Here is a 21,207-nt window from a genome sequence, read left to right as displayed (position 1 = left end):
TCTCTTTATATTCTCCCCAATTTGTCCTGTAAATGTCAACTTAATACCGTCTAAATCGTAAGACCCGCGGTGTTATCAAGCTCATTAAATGCTATTGGAATGAGGCTGACAGGCTGGTGTAACAGGATTTACAGGACAGTAGCTTGAGCTAGCAGTGCCCCACATGCCAAACTTGTGCTTCAGTGGCTTTATCACATCACGAGCATCCACAATCAGGTCAGGTCAACCCCCAACCCTTTCACTTAAGCATTGTGAATGACAATACACCCCATAGGTTAATAGCAGAGACTTTGTGTTTGGAAAGATCAGTGGTAGTTGCCTGGGTCTTTTTCATTGAGCAGCTGTTGGCAACATACCACTCAGTCACTATAGCTTAAGTGCCCTTGGGCTGGAGATTCTTAAACTTAAACTAATAGTAGTACACTCAAAACTTAACGAAAATATTGCAATGTGAGTTGCTTATGATGAAAGGACACTAACTAATTAAGTAGTGGTTTGTCATAAGCAATCATCTAACATGGACATAAGCTGCAGTATATATCAGGTACACATTTTGAGAATGTAGGTGGAGGGTGCTGTGGCAATAAAATAAACTATACACAAAATTTATAACAGCATGCTATCCATTCAGTGATATCTGAAACAACAATAAATAAATAACACTTTAATTTTCATTACAGGCTGCATTACATCTTGTATTTATTTACTATTTTTCTTATTTTTATTTGTGATGATATAGGCACTAGGACTTAAAACATATTAGATCTGTTATAGTAGTATTACACACATTATTATAATGCACAAACGGTTTGTGTCAAAAGTTTTTGAATAATCTCTCTAATCATAGGAAGAGGAAAATATAGTGCACCATTCAAGTACATACTAAATTGTTTTTTATTAAGGGCAAATTGTCTGTTGGGAGGGTCATTAGTGTTGATAAGAACACAATAACAAAATTAGTCCCTGCAGTTGTAGTTGAGGAGATTTGAGTGTAGTTCGGTCCTTGTGATGTCGTCTTGTTTTGTAAGAGCCTGTAAGAGCCTGCAGTGGTTGTCAGGTTGCACAGCAGGCAGCCCAAACTAAAGTGCGTCGCCGTGGTTATGACTTTGGCATTTTAGTAATAAAAGGCTCTTGTGTCCCGTTAGAGGCTCCTCTCCACAGCAGCTCTGTGTCACCACGGCCTCACTTTCGCACTTCACAAGTTCTTTAACTGCACTTTCATTATGTACACTGGAGATAATAGGTTAGGTTTTTGGCCAAGTGTTCTTTAGATAATGTATTAGAAATCATTCACCCATAAATGTGTGGGGTTTTTTGTTTTGTTTGTTTGTTTGTTTTTCATTGTTCTTGTGCATCACATTTATGTTTATATATTTCATTCCAAAAATTTAAATTGCATGCAAAATCCTCCCTTATCCAAATCCTTATATGCCAGGCAATATCTGAAAATATCAGGAAAAGAAGTGTGCTAAATCAATATTCAAATTAGTGCCCACTATAAGAAAACAACAGATTGGCTGTTTTTGTAATGTAATTCAAACAAAGCAAAAGCAACACGGCATGTGTCCTTGTTACACATGGAGTAAAAAGCATCCATATTACCAAACATGTGTCAGCGCTGTCTGTCATCTCTCCATTGTGTCGTTGTCACAAACAGTGTACAAATGACTAAGAGATCATTTCCATTGCTTTGTTGTTCACTGCAGCAGACATCTTGCTCTGTGGAAAACCTGGCTCTATTATAGTGAGGACATTACAGCATCGTGGAGCTGCTCATTCTCATATTACACCTCTTCCATCTGATCATCCTGACATTCCCAGAAATATATCTATAGTTCAGCTGGTACAGATGTTTGTGTGAGGTGGAAGAAACCCAACACATTTTACAATATAGTTTTACAATAATTATCATTGCATTTATATTTCCACACTTTTACAGTTTAATTGAAATAATTATGAATGTGTGGGTTAGAGACTTCTTTTCTTGCAGATCTGACTTTAAAATTGCACTTTTCTAAATGGACTACCATGTTTGGATGTATTCAAGATGGTGTTTATATTCCTCAAAAATACCTTGAAAAACATGAATTCTTACTGTGGGTGAGCTGGCCTTTCCAGAGATCTGAGCTGTAAATGACCCTTCATTAGAACTTACATAGTGCACCTTTAGTTTTAGTTGCAGTGTGATTTACCTCCACCTTTGTGTCGTAAAGGTGCATTGTGTAACTTTTCTGGTGGAGTGTCCGTCACCTGCTTGTTTCTATGGGGATCACATTGCTCTGCCTGGAATGTTCCACAGTATGACATTAAACAGGTCTATCTTACATCTATCAGTTACAGTGGTTTTATTACAAAAATACATAAAAAAAACAGGCATTCTGACTGTAAGAGGGGACACCTCTCCAGAGATCTGACCTGTAATTTACCCTGAATTGGTCTCTATGAAGACAGAATAGTTTAATGTCATACTATGTAAGAAAAGCAAAAAAAAGCTCCTTTAAGTTTCTATAATACTGACTTGATGGGTGTTTATTATCGTCATGGCTACTGGTTCTGGTGTAGGTTTTGAGGACAGTGAGCACAAGTTGATCTACTTATCCCAAATCTTAATGTTTAATCCTGCAGGTGACTAAACATGCTGAGAACTTGCCCTGCATCTGTGTGACAAGCAGATTAATGAACGTTTGAGATTACCTCATTACTAAGTCTTATTAAGAGACTTCACACTAGGGTCCTTGAATGTCACATCTTGCATTTGATAACATTTCTATAATTTTCAGCAATTTTATCACTCTCAAAAAGGTAATGTTTGCTCTATTGAAAGACATTATGTTGTCCCATTTCCAGTTTGTTCAATTGAATTTTTGTTTTTATTTAAATATTTAAACAATACAAGCATAGACTATATAAATGGACATAGTCTTACAATGTTCATATTAATCCACGCTACATGATCCTGGTGTTTTTATTTAACTATTTTGTCCATAAATAAACTCCTATTTCTTACGTGGAACTGGCTCCAAATTTGCTCCAATAACTGATGGCCTCACAAGCTTAATTTATTTGACTGGAGCCGAACGCTATGGGTCACACTCCCGTAGTCCACTTATTTATACACTCTATAGAGATGAAATTTTAGATTCAAATAGGACCAACATTTCATTTTTTGAGTGTTTTTTGTTGTAGTTTATGATCAATATAATAGGCACTTGAAGCTCCCCATTATCCACTGACTATAACACTGAGGATAATATTGTTGACGTGCTGTCCTTTTGCGTGGATGCTACAGATTATAACTGTTATTTTTAATGCTTTATTTGTGTCCATAATGCTCTGATGGTGTTGTAGTAGGTTTTTTGCACCAATATCATCAGTTAGAGTACCAACATTTGTGTTAACCCCAAACTACTGTCTTTCATGTTTTATGCATAGTTCTTTTGCTTGTTGTGGAAATTGGTGATACATTTTTTTATGTATTCAGGTATTCAATATTGATCTAATTAAGATAGTGCCATTTAAAGGTTCATTGTGTAACTTTTCTGATTGAGGGTCCATTCCTTGCTTGTTTGTATGGATTTTTTTTCCTTGGTCTGGAGTCTTACTACCTGGTCTATCTAGCACTTATTTAATTACTTGTATTTCACTGCGCAAACATATCTTGAAAAACTTGCATTCTTCCTGTGAGTGGGCTTGTCTCTCCACAGACCTGACCTGTAACATGTTCAAATGATATCACTTATTTTCTCCATGAAGACAGAAAATGTATTATTACTTATTTCTATTTCAATTTTACTTGTACATTTATATAATTATGCCTTATTTGACAGCAGTCTTTATTTTTTGCTAATTCTTTAGAATTTATTACTATCATTTATATATTATTTCTCTTTGTTATTACTGTATGTTGTGATGTGTTCAAGTAATGTCCCTTGTCGATCAATAAATTTCTCTATGCCTATATGGGGAACATTCCAGGCACCGCAGTAACATCTTGCTTTAGTCAGTCAGGTATAGTGGAACCTCTACCAGAAAAGCTACAGAGTGCACCTTTAACATAAAAATGGCCAAATAACTTCTCCAAATTCTGCACCAAAACACTTAACAATAAAACTCTTAACAAAAATAATAATAATAATTAAAAAAAAACCTTCTCCTATAGGATTGTAGTTATAAACGTGAAAAATGTGTGACTGTTCTGTTCAATGTTGTAAATATTATAAACACTTTGCTATATTTTTCTTTTTCCTCAGTAAACATTTTGTGCTTTGTGTAGGCAGGTGTGTGGAGCTCTTTGTGTGACGGAGGTGCTGGCCTTGCATCTGGAGACCTTGAGATTGTTGCTTTTACCCAAGTGCAGTCTATGCAGAACATGTGATAACTGAGCTTTTCTCATAAAAGGGGAATAAGATGTACGGCTGCAGGCTGTTTTCATCCTCATCCAGTGGCAGAGTAAAAATACGAAACCGCAACATTGGAAAATCTTATTACGTGTAAGGATATCCGACAAGGTCCTTTTAGACATCAGCTGCTTGTTTTGTTAATTGGAGTAATTAGCTACCAACGTCTTTATTTGCTCTTGTTGTTAGGTAATTTTACTCTCCATAATTAATACTAGAGGATTAATATCTTCCCCTTCAGGCAATTTTCTATGCAAAAATAAAATTATAAATTCACACTTAAAGGTGCACTATGTATGTACCTTTTCTGATGGAGTGTCTGTCAGATGCTTTTCTCTCTGGAGATATCACTGGTCTGCCTGAAGTGTTCCACACTATGACATTAAACAGCTCTACATTACACTGATTCAATTATAGGTGTTTTTATAGCTCAAAAATGACTAGATATACCTAGTTTGCTCTCCACAAAGATAGAAAGGTTTTATACCAGACAAAGTAATAACATCTTTGTGGAGAAAAGCATTTGACAGACCCTCCACCAGGAAAGTTACACACTGCACCTTTAAGATGGTTCTATAGCTTACAGTACAGGGCAGTGTATTTGGGTAGCCGTGTTAAGGTGAATCCAAACGAATCAATGATGGACTGAGTGCAAACTGACGTTGTGTGCATAATCTAGTTACTTAATGGTGCCACATTAGCTCTTGTGGGCATTGTGAGGTGCTGTGTATTGCTGAAGAAAATATAGGCTATAAACCTTGATATGTAAACAAATTCACACCATTTACATCCTAAAGCAGGATTATCCCCCCAAAATATACTAAATGTACAATCAAAAATGAATCTAAAGTACAATAGAAGATAATATAGGCAATAAATGAGAGTATTCAAACTAATTTATGCCACTGACACAATAACCCTACACCAGAGTTATCCCCATAACTAGTAGATAAATAAATAGCAATAATCACTTAAGTAGTTAGTTCGTGTCTATAAGGAGAGTTTTTTATTCAGCCCTCCACAGTTTAAATCTGATCATGGTACAGAAAAATACCAAAAAGTTCCTCACTAGTACAAAGAAAGAGTGCCCACGATAAATTTGACCCTCAAAAAATATTGTAATATCATTTTATAAAGTAATTTTTGTGACAGGCCTATATTAAAGGTCCCATATTATGCTATTTTCTGACCTATTTTCCTCATCAAAAACATAGATGGAGTTTGTGTTTTGTTTCATTCACACATGTTTAACACACAAATCCTGCATATTTAGGCTGAGTTCTTCTCTCAAACTGAAAACACTCTGCTCCACCTTGTGATGTCATGCAGTAATACAGGAAGTGCTCCACTGTGTTTTTAAACTCTATACACCTAGAACAATTTGGATAATTTTAGCCCTGGAATTGCCAAGTTCTATTAAACAAAAGGTAAAAGCAGCTGTTAACTTGAAAACTACCCCTTCATGACATCACAAGGTGGAACACAGCATTTTGAGCTTTGGAGATACAGACAGACTAATAATAATGGATTACTCAAACATGTGTGAATGACAAAACACAACTCCAGGTATGTTTTTGATGAGATAAGAGCATTATAACATGGTTTAAAGCTGACAAGAGTCAATTTTGTGTAATTTAGGACCTTTAAACATGAGTCATACAAGTCATTCAACCCTCTACAAACAATTCAGAAAAAGCCTTACATTCTACAAATGATAAACTTTCAGTAAAAGAAAATATCAACTCTCATTTATTGAGCAGTAGGCTGATTACCACGGTTACGAGCCTACTAGACTAGAGCACAGATTGTGATGTCGCCATTGCCATGTTTGTTGTTGATAATTAGCAACCACTATCAGACCTGTTTTAAAAGCTGTGTGTTAAATATCTGGTCATGTGAATTCAGACAGCAGACGGAGGTACACCTACGTAGTTTCTGTTTGGCAGATGGAGCTGTGGTGTCTCCAGTCCTCCATATGCTCCAGAGAACAGGGCGAGTATGGAGTGATAAGCAGCTCGCAAGGACCAGAGAGTAGTCCAAAACTCAAGAGAAAGCACATCTAAAAACCCCAACATTACATATCTGAGTGTGGATGAATCAGAATGGATATTACAGCCTAATGTACACCATAGAGTTTGTTAAAGAGCCCATATTGCGCTATGTTCTGATCTACATATGTTATAATGTGTTTACTCATCACAAACAGACCTGGAGCTGTGTTTGGTTTCATTCACACATGGCTTGAGTGTTTTCCTTCAAACAGGAAACACACGTACTTCATGACTCCACTGTACTTTTAAACTTCATACACCTTCACTAGAATCATATTGGATTATTTCAGCCCTGGAATTGCCCAACACAAGATAAAAGGTCTCTGTTAACTTGAAAATTACCATGACATCACAAGGTGGAACAGAGCATTTTGAGCTTTGGAGATGTAGACACAATGTACATGTAATAATAAAGGATTACTCAAACATGTGTGAATGAAACAAAACACAACTCTTGGTATGTTTTTGATGAGGTAACAACATTATAACATGACTAAAACCTCACAAGAATCCATTTTGTATAATATAAGACCTTTACAACTATGGTGGCACAAATATTTTTTATTTTAATAATTTGCTGTCCAGCCATTTTTGAGCAGTGTAATCTGTTTATGATATTACAAAGAGCAACAAAGTCTAATTTGGTTATGCCCTTGTACAGTCAAGTTTAATGTAGACTATGTGGGGCCAATATAGCCAGCCAAAAATTCAAGAACCATATAAAGTGAAAAATGGGTACTTATTTCATTATCAACCAGTATACTGAAAAAGAAATCACATAAATTGGATGTTTCCTGAATACTAATGGTCCTCATCTATACCAGAGTAAATATAGACCACAGTGGACCACACGGTAATATTGACTATTTTTATTTGCTGACATTTCATGAGTAAATTTGAAGTTTAGGTAATACCTCTTTTCTGTACAGTTTGCCATTTTGCTTTTCACAATATACGCCTCTCTCTCTATCTCTCTCTCTCTGACTCTATCTGCCTCTCTCCATCCCTTCCTCTCTCTCCTCCTTTCTTTGTCTCTCTCTATCTGGCTGTCTCTCTCTCTCTCTCCCTCATTCTCTCTTTCTCACCCTCTTTCTCTCTCACCATTCTCTTTTTCTCATCCCCCTCCCCTCCCCTCCTCCTCTCCTCTCCCCTCTCTCTCCCTTTATTTCTCTCTCTCTCTCTGTTCTGTCTCTCCCTCTCTCTCTCTCTCTCTCTCTCTCTCTCATCCCTTCTTCCTCTCTCTCCTCTTCTCTTTATCTCTTTCTTTTTGTGTCTGTCTCTTCTCTCTTTCTCACTCTGTTGGTCTCTCTCTCTCTCTCTCTCCCTCATTCTCTCTTTCTCACTCTTTCTCTCTCCCCATTCTCTTTTTCTCATCCCCCTCCCCTCCTCTCCTCTCCTCTCCCCTCTCTCTCCCTTTCTTTCTCTCTCTCTCTGTTCTGTCTCTCCCTCTCTCTGTCTCTCTCTCTCATCCCTTCTTCCTCTCTCTCCTCTTTTCTTTATCTCTCTCTCTTTTTGTGTCTGTCTCTTCTCTCTTTCTCACTCTCTCTCTCTCTTTCTCTGTCTCTCTCTCTCATCCCTTCTTCCCCTCTCACCTCCTCTCTTTGTCTCTCCCTCTTTCCCCCATTTTCTCTTTCTCATCCCCCCCACCCTCTCCTTCCCTTTCTCTCTCTCCCTCTCTCCCCCTGCCTCGCTGTCTCCCCCCGCCTCCCTCTCTTCTCTCTCTCCCCTGCCTCTCTCTCGCTCTCTCTCCCTTTCTATGTCTCTCTCTCCCGCCCTACCTCCCTCCCTCTCCCCCTGCCTCTCTCTCTCTGTGACACTGGCCTCTTATTTGAAGGAGAACACTGGGTATATTTAGATGGAGCAGGGGCACATCAAGAGCCCTTTGAGGGTTTAGCGGGCTGTTGTGGGTGGGCACTCTCGTCCCACTCTCCGTTTTATCGCCCTGGCCCATAACCTTTATACAAAATCACCAAACGAGCTCAGTGTTATTGAGCTATCTGAATAACATGTGTTTTTTACGAATTAGTAGTAACATTACACTGCTGCACATTTAAACTTAACATTTAGAGCCAAACCGAAATTAGAGATACATATTAGTATAATGAAAACAATGCAGATTTCAAGATGTAAACTGCTGGAGGTGGTCCTGCTATTCTCATTTGTTCACTTTTCACACCATTTTTGACAAATCTTAACTAATGTTGTCCACCCTGTTTTGCTGCCTTAAAATGCGTATGGCAGGTTAGAATTATTTAAATTTTTTGACTTAATTTGGTTGAATAATACCTCTTGTAAATAAGGATGATACTGAAATTTGGTGTCAGGATTATCATGACTAAAATAATTGCAATTAACGATTATATCACGGCAATTATTAAAGTTGCTGACAGATTAAAAATGTTGTGGGTATGAATAATTATATTTTTATATGATATTATATTTTGAATAGGTTGCATATTTATACAGCTGTTTTATTGTACTTAGTTATAAGTGAAAACAACAATGATTAGAGGCGTGCAAAAATTTCACAATATCGATATATCGTGTCGTTTAATGTGATGATACAATATCAATGTTGTGGGCTGCTGTATCAATATATCGCCAAGAGTATTTTTTTGTATATTTTACTAAATACTTTGTCACAGCGCTACAGTTTTATTGCTTGTTTAGTGGAAGGAAACTCATATATGTGACATTTGACATTTTCACTGTTTGGAAAATTAAAATGTTTGTGTTTCATATGAACTTTGCACAAGAAGTGGTTTAACAACAACTTTTAGTATCACAGTCATGATTTAGCCTTTATTTTTTATTGAACCGTATTGAATTGATTTGAAATATATATCGTATCGAATCAAAAGTGCACCGTATCGTATATGTATCGTATCATGGCCTATGTATCTAGATATGTATCGTATCGGTAACTTCTCAATGATACCCAGCCCTAACAATGATCCCAAAGAAAACATCAAGAATAAGTAGCTTTGTTTGGCATTCTGGCAATAAAATGGCGATTATCTTTGTTGGCGATTTTCACGATAATATAAAATGTTCCACAGACGATTATTGTCTACCCTTCTTATCACGATAAATGATATTATTGTTCATCGCCCCATTCCTACTTGTAAATATAAATCATAGTTTTACACCAATCAAAACATTATTTGTTTAGAAATGTAGAAAAATATTTAGAAAATTAAAGGAACTATAGAGTAATATTTTAGAGATTAGAGAATTCTGTCCAAAAGTTACACACTATTTACGTGTCAGAAACACATTTGTCTGATACTTTTATACATTTTTTGAGAGCTAGGAATAATTTGTATGGATTTAAATTAATGGTTTGTATCAGGTACCCCAGCTATATTAGTCATGAAGTCTATTTACAGAGTTTGTCTTGTTTCCAATATTGTTATATAACCATTGGCCAGTTTTATTATTTTTATTCAAGTTTAGATCACATCACATTTGTCAACTGAAAAATACATTTCTCTCCCACAGTTTCAGTTTTTCATGTTGATTTGTCCAAATTACTGACATAGTTTAGTAAAAGTAATCCCTTTAGTGCGGATTAGGAGCTGGTACAGTGAGAGGCATGTGCTGGGTCAAACAGACATAGGGAGGAGCTGAAAACAGGGCACTTTGTGAATCTGCACAATGTTACGCTCAAGTTTCTCCAAGCTACGCAATTTCACTGTGGGTTTTTAGTGGTACTTTTACATATTTTTACTTGTATATTTGAATTTGATCCCATCCATTAGTAAATTTTGATTTGGTTGTCTTATTTTTCTCTGCAGTTGGCTGAGTATCGACAGAGAAAAGCCCACGCGGACTCTCAGAAGAAACAGAAGAAGAAGAAAAAGAAGCCTGCAGAGGGTGACTCGGAGGGGGACTCTTTGGGGAGGACGGAGGGGGAGTTGAACCGGACACTTGGGGGAGACGAGCCCGCTGTCCAAGTACATGAGGGAGGAGACAGGACCCACCCTCCCACCACAGAGTTCTCCCTCAACAAGACTCTGCGCAGTGGAGAAACGGTCAAACATGATCAGACCTACACCATAGAGGTACACACAATTTATATTATTTAAAATCAAAGTCCTAATTTACTTTGTACAGTTGTTTTATCATTGTGTCAGTGCACAATGCAGTTTGCCCGTATCTAGGCCTGTCACAGTAAATGCCATGTCGACTTATCGCTCAGTATATGAAAGATGGAACAAAAGATTGAACAATCAAACATTTTTGAGGATCAATATTTATTTTAATTTCTTTTAATACTTTTTTTTTTGCTCTAGTGGGAATTTTTTGTTATATTTTGGCAATATCATAAAATTTAAGATGCTGAAGTACAATGTTATAACCTTATTACAAATGTTGCATTTTTTAAATTTATTTATTGCAGCATAACAGTACTGTACATTTAGAATACTTTTTGTGGATAATTCTGCTTCCTGATTTGGTTTTAATATTATCGTTTATAGTCTATTTTTACTTCAGCAATATGTTGAACTTCAAAATTTGTTATGGTGACAGGCCTACCTGCATTTCCCATTCATTAATTGCAATAATCAGGGGCATATTTAAAGGTACTCTGGATTGCCTGTTAGCTTGTCGGTCTCCATGGCGACAAATAATGTTACTGGGCCGGTCCGATCAGTGGAGGAGCAAAGCCACTCGTAGTAAAAATACATGTTTTTCTAGATATTTTTGAGTAATAAAAACACCTTGTTTTAGTTGTCGTGGCAACCTGCCCCTTAGCTGTAGCTGTAACTTTGCAATTTTGAGCAAAACAATGAAAGCTTTTATGAAAAGCTTTTATGCACAAATTCACAAATTCACAAACTAGGGCTGCACAATATGAGAGCAAACTGTGAAAACAACATTACTGTGTTGTAAATGGAGTCTGAATTATATAATAATACATAATAATATCATAGGAAATAAATCTCAGAATAACAACTGAATCTTGAAAATGACAAATCAAGACTTTATGTATTTATTTGATTTATGTTGGCTCAAAGGTTGTTAGTCACAGATACTATGACTACTCACTTGAACAGATAAAAAATGGGACAAAATAGGACAAAGTTGGACCTTCAATCAGAGCTACTATGAGAGCACATGGTACTGTTAGAGAAGCTCAAATTCAAATTGGTACTATATTATCTAAAAAAGATACTATTTTATTATTATTCTGTGGTATCAACATCGGTTTTTGGGTATTAATCTTTTTCAACTGAGTTTGAAGATTTTTTTATCATGACATGTTATATATTGAGTGAATGGCAATTGTTGGGTTTTATCCATAGTCTCTGTATATGAACAAAGCTAATTCGCTAGCCACCGCATTCTAAATGGAAAGTGAACATGGGGATACTTTTGGCTCCATCGACTCTGGCTACAATTGACTTAACACTGAAAAATTGTCACCACTCTCTCTGTAACTGCTGCTGTAACCCTCGTCATTATGGTCTGAAAATGTTCATACAGTATTAACCCACTCTACATGATCCTGATGTTTTTATTTAGCTGTTTTGTCCATAAATAAATTCTTATTTCTAATATGGAACTGACTCTAAACTTCATTTGACTGAACTTACTTATTCAGTTCTTTAAACAGGGTTCCCGCGATGTCTTTAAAAGTCACAGAATTTATTAATTTATAAATAATATTTTAAAAAGATTTGAAAAAGTCTTAAAATTTGTGCAGTACGTAACCTCTCCGTATCACATTTCTCCACAGTAGTTGAATTTGTCAACCATCATTATTTGATTAAATAACGTTGCCTAAATAACGATTGGTGGAACGAATAATTGAAAACTCAAACGCAGCCCCGGGTCAAAATTGTCCGAACATGTCACTGAAGATCACGCGCTACAGCACAAGCAAAAAGCGAAAAATCAGAGAAAATCTCAGCAGAACACAGAGTTTGATTAACGCTGTTATCAAACTCTTAAAAGTCTTAAAAAGACTTGAATTTAACTTGAAGCAACCTGTAGGAACCCTGTTTAAACACTGTATGGGTTTTATAGCGAAAATTCAGATGAAGTTTAAAGACAAATCCAATTACCAGAGACAGATTAGCAATTATTTGAATTGGAATGTTGCCTTGGCTCCAGCATACCTGTGGATGTGAAGTTATGGAGAAAAGTACCCCAGATTTTGGTCTCAGTGGTGAATTTTTGAGGCTATTACTGAGACACACATTGTTCTGAGCTGATGGGGCCCATGTGATCAAAGCTCTCCAAAAACACGTCCTGTGATTTTGAATAGAAGTCTTGATGGAAACTGCTTTGAGTAATAACAGCAAAGAGACGAGTCCGGGCTCGATGGTGCCTGCTCCCCTTTCACACAATGTATTTTTAATTTGAGGGGAGAGCTTGATCTTCACCTAATGCACAGGCTTTGAAACTGTAATTCACTGTCCATTAACGAACAGCGCTTCAGTGGCAGTGAGACTTCTGATGTTTTTAAGTGGTTCTTCTAAAAGGCTATTGTATCATTTGTCAACAGTAGGGGGAGTATGGTGAGTCTGATGAAAACACCAATAACAGCATAATACCTTATCTTGATCATTTCTTTATGGATACCTGGGTTAACCGGAGTCACCAGGGTTAACTAAGGTCATCAACAGTCCCTGCTAACTGAAGGCACTACTCAATCTAAAGCTCTGTTAGTCAAGGTTAGTTAGTCTGATTTTACAGAGCGGTCGTTAGTAAAAACCCGAAAATTCTAATCTTCTGGCTGCAGGTGATCCTAAAGAGGCCGTTACAGACACAGTTTTTGACCCAAAAGTCAGATTTTTAACAAATATTTCACTAAAATGCCAAAATAAGGCCAGGGATAGATATACATTTCTATTTTAGACCAATTTACACAGCTAATGAAAAAAGTAGTTGAAAAAAGTGATTTTGGTGTTCTAATCTGAGTTTTGTTACACAATATGACCATAAGGACTGGTATTAGCTGGAACTACAACAGGTGAACTAATTTGTGCTGTTAAACAAGTCTCTCACACATAAAATTACTGTGAACAGCTAGTTAGAATTAATTAGCAGTTTTTCAGTTAGTCATCCTCACCTTTTTGTTGAAAATCAAACGCCAAAACAGGACCATGTGTTCGTGTTGATCACAGGCTCCTGAAAATGTGCTCTTTAAATTCATTTTGTATTTTTTCTTAAATTTCCAGACTATCTTAAACTTTTTTGGCAGTGTTTGCTAATCTGTGCCTTATGTCACCATGGTGTCTCAGCAAAGGATCAATTGACACACATTTATTTAACAGGGCAGTGGGACCGAATTGGGGGATGGGACCCAGAAGTGGGTCATGGGCTGAGTTTCAACACTGAGTTTATTTAAAGCCATTGAGTGGATTCATTACATGATAATGAGAGACTCAATTTAAAAACACATAACCACACATTGGACCAGACAGTGGCCATATACTTACTCCATGAAATGATTCCCTCTTAAAAATATATAAATAAGGTTCAAAATTACCTTCATATTTTTGATTGTGGAAGTCCTGTGCAACATTAAAACTACATTTTAGCTCGTTTCTCTTTTAAAAAAGTTAAAGTTTTTGCCCCAAGTTTTCTAATTAGCAGGTCTTAACTAATTGTTCTTTTTGCAAAACCTTCAGTATTTCTTTGGGCGGCAGCATCTTATTTTCTCCCTAAAATTACTGTGTCATTTTTTTTATTTAGTTGAAAAATTGTGATGCAGCTCCATGCTTTTCCAAATATAAAAAATAAGGTAAATAATCAAAGTATGTTTTTAAAGAACATTTGCCTCTGAAGAAAAATTGAACTTTCAAAACTAGAGATCGACCAATATATATATTTTTTTTCCATGGCCGATGCCCATACTGATTGCCAGTAAGCTCAGACGATATTTTTGGGCTGATATGTAATACAGATTTTGATTATTTTCATCAAATCATATCATTTAAATGTAGTTAAAAACTCACCCACAGCCATATTTTTTTTTTTTACCATAAAGTCATAAGAGAGCTGTGTATTCACTACCCCGTTTTGCAGAGTCACCGCCGCTCTGCTCTCTCTCCTCCTCCTCCTCCTCTTGTTCACACAGATGTAGCTTGTACTTTTCTCTTCCTCCCTAAACTCACTGTAGCTGATTTCTGATGTGTGCCGCCGCGGCGTTGCCATGGAAACAGACGATTGACTTTAAACAGGTTTGGGGCGCGTTGGGTCCATCCATCCGCACGTCCTCCTGTGGTCCGTCCATCTGAGCGAGCAACACTTTACGTCGACCTCAGGGTTGATTAAATTCATGAATAAGCTTTTCACCTGAAGCACACTTAGGCCTGTCTCCCTCTGTTTTTTACCCTCTGTCACTCACACACTCTTTCATGTCTTTCTTAGATTCTGTTTTACTCTCTCTCCCTCTGTCTCTCTCTACCTCTTTCTCACTCTGCTTCTTTCTCTCTCCCTTCCTCTTTCTCTCTGCCCCCACCCCACATCCACTTCTCTCTCCCTCTCTCTGTCTTTCTTCCTCTTCTGTCTCTCTTTTTCTCTCTCTCTGTCTCTCCCTCTCTCTCTCTCTCTCTGTGTCTCTCTCTGTCTCCCTCTCCCTGTCTCTCCCTTTCTCTCTCTGTCTATCTCCCTCTCTCTGTCTCTATTTGTCTCTCCCTTTCTCTCTCTCTCTCTGTGTGTCTCTCTCTGTCTCTCCCTTTCTCCTGTCTCTGTCTCTTCCTTTCTCTCGCTCTCTGTCTCTCCCTTTCTCTCTCTCTCTGTCTCTCCCTTTCTCTCTGTCTCTTCCTTTCTCTCTCTTGCTATCTCTCCCTTTCTCTCTCTGTCTCTCTCTGTCTTTTCCCTCCTCTCTTTCTCTTTCTCTCTCTCTCTCTCTCTCTCTCTGTCTCTTCTCTCTCTCTCTCTCTCTCTCTCTCTCTCTCTCTATGTCTCTCCATTTCTTTCTCTCTCTGCCTCTCTCTGCCTCTCCCCCCTCTCTCTTTCTCTCTCTGTCTCTCTCCATCTCTCCCTTTCTCTGTCTCTCTCTGCTTCTCTCTCTTTCTCTCTGTTTCCCTTTCTCTTCTCTCTCTGTCTCTCCTTTTCTCTGTCTTTCTCTGTCTCTGCCTCTGTCTTTCGCTCTCTCTCTCTGCCTCTCTCTCCCTCTCTTTCTGTCTCTCTCTGCCTCTCTGTGTGTGTCTCTCTCTCTCTTTCTTTATCTCTATCTCTCTCTCTCTGTTTTGCTCTTTTCTTTCTCTTGTCTGTAAAAGGACTGTGGACCTTTTTCATGAATTTCGCTGGAGAATATTCAGAGAAGTTTTACAAAAGATTTGAAAAAGTCAACTTTTTTTCATAATGCTCAGGACAAATCATATATGAAATAGGTGTCTCAAAAACAAATGGTTGTGGTTTTTGTGATGTTTTTTTTTTCAGTTTTTTGATGATTAACAAAAGAAGATAAATGACTGGGCAAAAGAAACAATTTTCCACAACTTTTAGGTAATTTTATTTAGTCACTTAACAAAAGGTCCTTTTTCAGAATTGAAACTTGTTGAAAAGGAGCATCATCACTAGTTTTAATATCAATTTGTATCTGTGTATCCTTTTTCTTTTTTCTTTTTTTGCTAATGTGAAATATTGCAAAATAAAATGTAGCAGTAAACCTTAAATGCTCTGTATTCGATCCATGTAATTTCTGATATTTGGTGGCTAACTACATCATTTAATTTGTACTACGTAGCCTTGTGTCTTGTTAGTAGTGCAGCATTTTCATTTCCCTTTGTTTTGTTTCCAAATGCTAAAGAAAATCTATAAAAAACACTTATGTTGCTGAATCATACACCTTTTTGTGGTGGACATTCAGTGTTGTGTGCATTTGTCCCACTTCGGTGTTTTTATCTTGAAGTCCTTGAATTTTCCATGATTCATTAGACACAACATTTTATATTGACAACATCCACAGAGTAACAATAAAAATGGCTTTCCTGCTCAGCCTTGAACTCTTGACCCAACAAAATACATTTCACTGATAATGTCATTTCTCTGTGGGGCTGGCAACCTCCAATTTCTATTTTAAAGTGACCGAGTGTCAAGATGGGTTTTATAATGTATTATCAGCAGGGCGTTTTCTATCACTGCTGTTGATTTGGTGATGTAAGGGCCTATTTTATTTAAAAAAAACGAAATAATATATTTGGTAAAAAGAAAAAAATGTATTGCTTTTTGATTATGGAAACATTGATAAAAGGACCATGTAACGCTATTTTCTGATCTATTTTATACTGTTGTTTCCTCATCAAAAACATAGCCAGAGTTGTGTTTGTAGTGTTTGTTTCATGTTTAACACACAAACACTTCACATTTAGGCTGAGTTCTTCTCTCAAACTGAAAACACTCTGTCCCATCTTGTGATGTCATGTGTTGCACTGTGTTTTTAAACTCCATACACCATCACTACAATCATTTGGATGATTTCAGCCTTGGAATTGCCAATGTCTACTAAAATAAAAGTAAAAAGTAGACATTAACTTGAAAACTACCACTACATGTCATCACAAGGTGAAAGAGAGCATTTTGAGCTGACTATTATTAGGAGTGTGCAAAAATATTGAAATATCAATATATCGTAACATTTAATGTGATGATACAGTATCGATATCGTGGGCTGCTGTATCAATATACAAGAGTATTTTTTTGTATATTTTACTAAATTATTTTGTTGCAGTGCTACAGTTTTGTTGCTTGTTTAGTGGAAGGAAACTTGTTTATGAGACACATTTGACATTTTCACTGTTTTTATGATTAAAATGTTTGTGTTTCAAATGAACTTTGCAGAAGAAGTGGTTTAAAAAAGGCTTTTAGTATTGCAGCCATGATTTAGCCATTATTTTTATTGAACCATATCGAATCGATTTGAAATATATTGTATCGAACCGAAAAGTGCACTCGATACATAGGCCGTTATACGAGATATGTATCGTATCGTGGCCAATGTATCGAGGTATTGGCAACTTCTTGATATGATACCCAGCCCTACATATAATGCAAGGTTACTCAAAGCTGAATGAGACAAAACATAGCTCCAGGTATGTTTTTGATTTGGTAATAACATTCTAACATGGCCTAAAGATCACAAGAGTCAATTTTGTGTAATATAGAACCTTTAATAAATGATGCTTGTTATGGCAGTGGACCATTGTATCTTAAATTGTTTTTCTTTTTTGTTACAGCCCGAGAGTGAGGTGTCAACAACGGCAGAAGACTATTCTTCAGAGGTAAAAAAATAAAAATAAATGAATGAATAAAATAAAAAACTTTCAAAATGCACACATCATCATTCTGACATTCAATTTCTTCCAAGAACACAATTTTGAAGATTTCTTGCTGCAAAATGTGCCAAGATTTTTAGCAGCAGAAGCAGAAGCAGAGGAGAAATGACTGCAGCTCACCTCTGACAGTTTTGCTTCTGCTCCAAATCTACTTTTTAGGAGCAGAAGAATTCAGAAAGTCAATATGGCATACATGTTATATATATAGTCTTGTCTTTTTGCAAGTTGGAAGATGAAACTATGTGAAATAAAATGTTTTATCACTCTTACTTAATTACAAATACTGTCCATGTACATTACTTACATACATGTTTCCCCAATTCCTGGCTAGGTAGAATTCAAACATGACAGTAATGCTATTGTACCAGTTCAAAACCTGGATAAATGTAACAACATTTGGCAAAAAGGCAAAAATACTGTGGCAATTATAGTGAACTTAACGTGATTATTCACAGTATAATACAACTACAGTGTCTTAAGCCTACATTTAAATGGCATAACATTTACACTTTGTCAGATTTTCTAACTGAACAGCTTTGGTTATTTTTTACTTTTAGCCTCAAATGAAACAGAAAACACACACCAAAGTCCTTTATAGAGGTGCACACTCAGATGGCTGATGTCCAATGTTTTGGTAAAAAGCCGTCAGATCATTTGTTTTTGTTGCTTTGTACTGTGTACTGTGAGGCATAGCAACAAAAATAAATGATAAAAATAAAGGAAAAAGTTTTGAACATCAGCCGTCTTACTTTCAAACCATTATGACTGATTTCATTCTGATAGCATTATGAATTAACAGGTCAATGGGTGCCACGAGACGACCTTGAGTCTTTCGCTGTCTTCGAAGGAGTTTATTTGGGTACAGTAATCCGCTCTAGCAGCTCGTCCAGCTCTGCTTTTTGGCATCACTCGGGGCTGCCGGTCTTAACTGTTAATAACCTCCTGTGTCATGGGCGTCTGTGCAGTTTCCAGTAACCTACTAACCTATGGGGCTTCTTACATGTGCTCCTGGCTTTAAACAGCTCTGCCTATTGCTGGGTTTCAGATTACATCACAGAACTTTATAGGACAGTATTACTTAATACAGATGGGGGCAGCAAAAGTTAATATTGTTAAAATGCAAAAAAATTTTGTAATACAGTGAATACTTGGGTCAATAATTGAAAATACCAAGTTCAACTAGGGATGTAACGATACCCAAATCTCTCAGTACGATATTTTCTTGATATGCATCTCACTGTATGATATTTATTGCGATGTTCTGTAGTTAACAAAACTGTGAACATGCTACTTTTTCCTCTTAAAATGCCTTGGCAAGACTTAAACCAAAGATTTAAAAGTGCATAGAACAGTTATGTCTTCATGTATTCTGCACTGAAACACAGCAGAGGATCATGGTCTATGTAGTTCCCTCTGTTTTTTAGCTATTGCTGCACCATAACTATTCATCTAAGCGAAGAGACTTAATCTGATATATTGTGATGGTCCATGATATTATTGTGAGACCTTTGACAATACGATATCATGATATTTCCATTATTGTTATTGATTACATCATACTTTCCTGTGAAATATCTAAAAGGTAAATTTACAAATGTTGAGCCTGATCATTTTTATGAGTGACTGGATCCCAGAACTTGACCATATTACAACAGAAATCTACCTATATTCATTTTAGCTGCCGCCTGTTTGTATTAAATGTTATTGACCTATAAAATGCTTTGATGTTATCATGAAACTCAGCTACAGTTCAAGTGTCAGTACTGTCTTTTAAAAATATTTTCATTTAGCAAATAAAGAACATGACTTTATGACATTTATGATGCTGAAAGCTGAACATATTTTTTTCAAGGGAGTCCTGAGTACACAGTTAAAAACATAAAGCATTTACAATTAAAAAATACATAACAAAATGTACATTTAAATATTAGTTGAACCTGTAGTCCACAAGGCATTCAGTTAAAGCAATTGCAACGGTCTGAAAAGAAAACAGATATTGTGTGTTTAAATTCACAGTTTAGTTTTAGTTGGTTTATGAAAGTGCTTGAATTGAAAACACATAATTATTAAGGGAGCATAATAAAGACTTTGAAATATAAAATGGGAAAATAACAGTTTCATTTGTTATTCTGTGAGATGTTGTAAGGTAAAATTGCTATTCAGACAAAGTCGACTCATTCTGCTACAATCAAAGATATCTGTTATAATTTATGAGGTTGAATGCAAGAAAACATATCGATGTGACTAATATTGAAAGAAACAAAATGGGCTCCCGAACCTTTTCACAATATTCAGCATTGTTTAAAATAATTAAGATATTTCATTCAAACTATAATAGCATTAATGCTTGTCTGCTTTTACTTACATTTATTTGTTGTTGACTAACTAAACTCCTAAAAAGAACTACACATTGATTTTAGTTTAGTCTGAAGGGACAATGTACAGACATACACTCACTAAATTTAAACATAAAAATTGCTAATTGCTATCCTAAAATGTCATCTTTAGACTGTTATTCATTGGATTAAATTAGTACATTTTCAAACTTAACTAACACTTTCTACTTTATTCTCAAGACTATGTACTGTCCTCAGCTATGCAACTTTTCTGTTACCTGCTTCATTGAAATGTTACTGCTTTGCCCTGAATGCTCCACAGTATTACATTAATGGTCCCGTATTATGCAAAACTGTGATATTTGAGCTATGTTATAAAGTAACCTGTTAAAGTAACCTTTTATTATTAGTGTGTCTACATCCCCAAAGCTCAAAATGCTCTGTTCTACCTTGTGATGTCGTGAAGCGATTGTTATCAAGTTAAGAGCTACATTTTACCTTTTGTTTAGTAAAGATTGAAGGTGTGATGGTATATGGTGTTTAAAAACACACTGGAGCACTTTCTGTATTGCCACATGACATCACAAGTTGGAACAGAGTGTTTTCTGTTAGAGAGAAGAACTAAATATACAAGGTTACTTTGTGTGTTTAATATGTAAATGAAACAAAACAAAACTCCAGGTATGTTTTTGATGAGAAAACAACATTATAACATATATCAGTATTGCATAGGCCCTTTAATGCCATACTGTGGAGCATTCAAAGCAAAGCAATAACATCTCCATAGAGAGAAGCAGGTGGCATACCCTCAACCAGAAAAGTTACACAGTGCACCTTTAATGTCTGAATGCATCTGCCATCTAACCATTACCACCTTTTCTGTCTCATAATTTTTAATTGCTTTAAAATCCTCATGGTGCTGTTTGCAGGAGGAGGTAGAGTCGATGGAGCGGGTGTCTAGGGGGGGTTCGCTGCAGGAGGTGGAGGAGATTTTGGCAGAGAAGTCCAGAGAGGTGGAGGAGCTGAGCCGAGAGCTGGAGGAGATGAGGAGTGCCTTTGGAGCAGATGGAGTGCAGCAGGTAACTTGTGAGCTTTAGAACATGTTACAACGCTGTTACCTCCTCAA

At 36.5% G+C, this 21,207-nt stretch overlaps 1 protein-coding gene across 1 annotated transcript in view; it reads left to right on the top strand.

Moving 5' to 3' along the window:
- akap9 (A kinase (PRKA) anchor protein 9) overlaps positions 1–21,207 on the top strand; it is a 79,999-nt gene that overhangs the window by 502 nt on the left and 58,290 nt on the right. The window contains 4 exon segments of the mRNA XM_055157614.1: positions 10,246–10,512; positions 17,647–17,691; positions 18,545–18,604; positions 21,011–21,160. Coding sequence (XP_055013589.1) covers positions 10,246–10,512; positions 17,647–17,691; positions 18,545–18,604; positions 21,011–21,160 — 522 coding nt within the window.

The sequence above is a fragment of the Boleophthalmus pectinirostris genome, unplaced genomic scaffold, assembly GCF_026225935.1.
Source record: "Boleophthalmus pectinirostris isolate CB_2022bp ecotype Guang Dong unplaced genomic scaffold, ASM2622593v1 HiC_scaffold_21, whole genome shotgun sequence".
NCBI classification, from domain to species: Eukaryota; Metazoa; Chordata; class Actinopteri; order Gobiiformes; family Gobiidae; genus Boleophthalmus; species Boleophthalmus pectinirostris.
The sequence above is the reverse complement of the archived record's forward strand: the minus strand, read 5'-3'. Positions and strand labels throughout refer to the sequence as shown.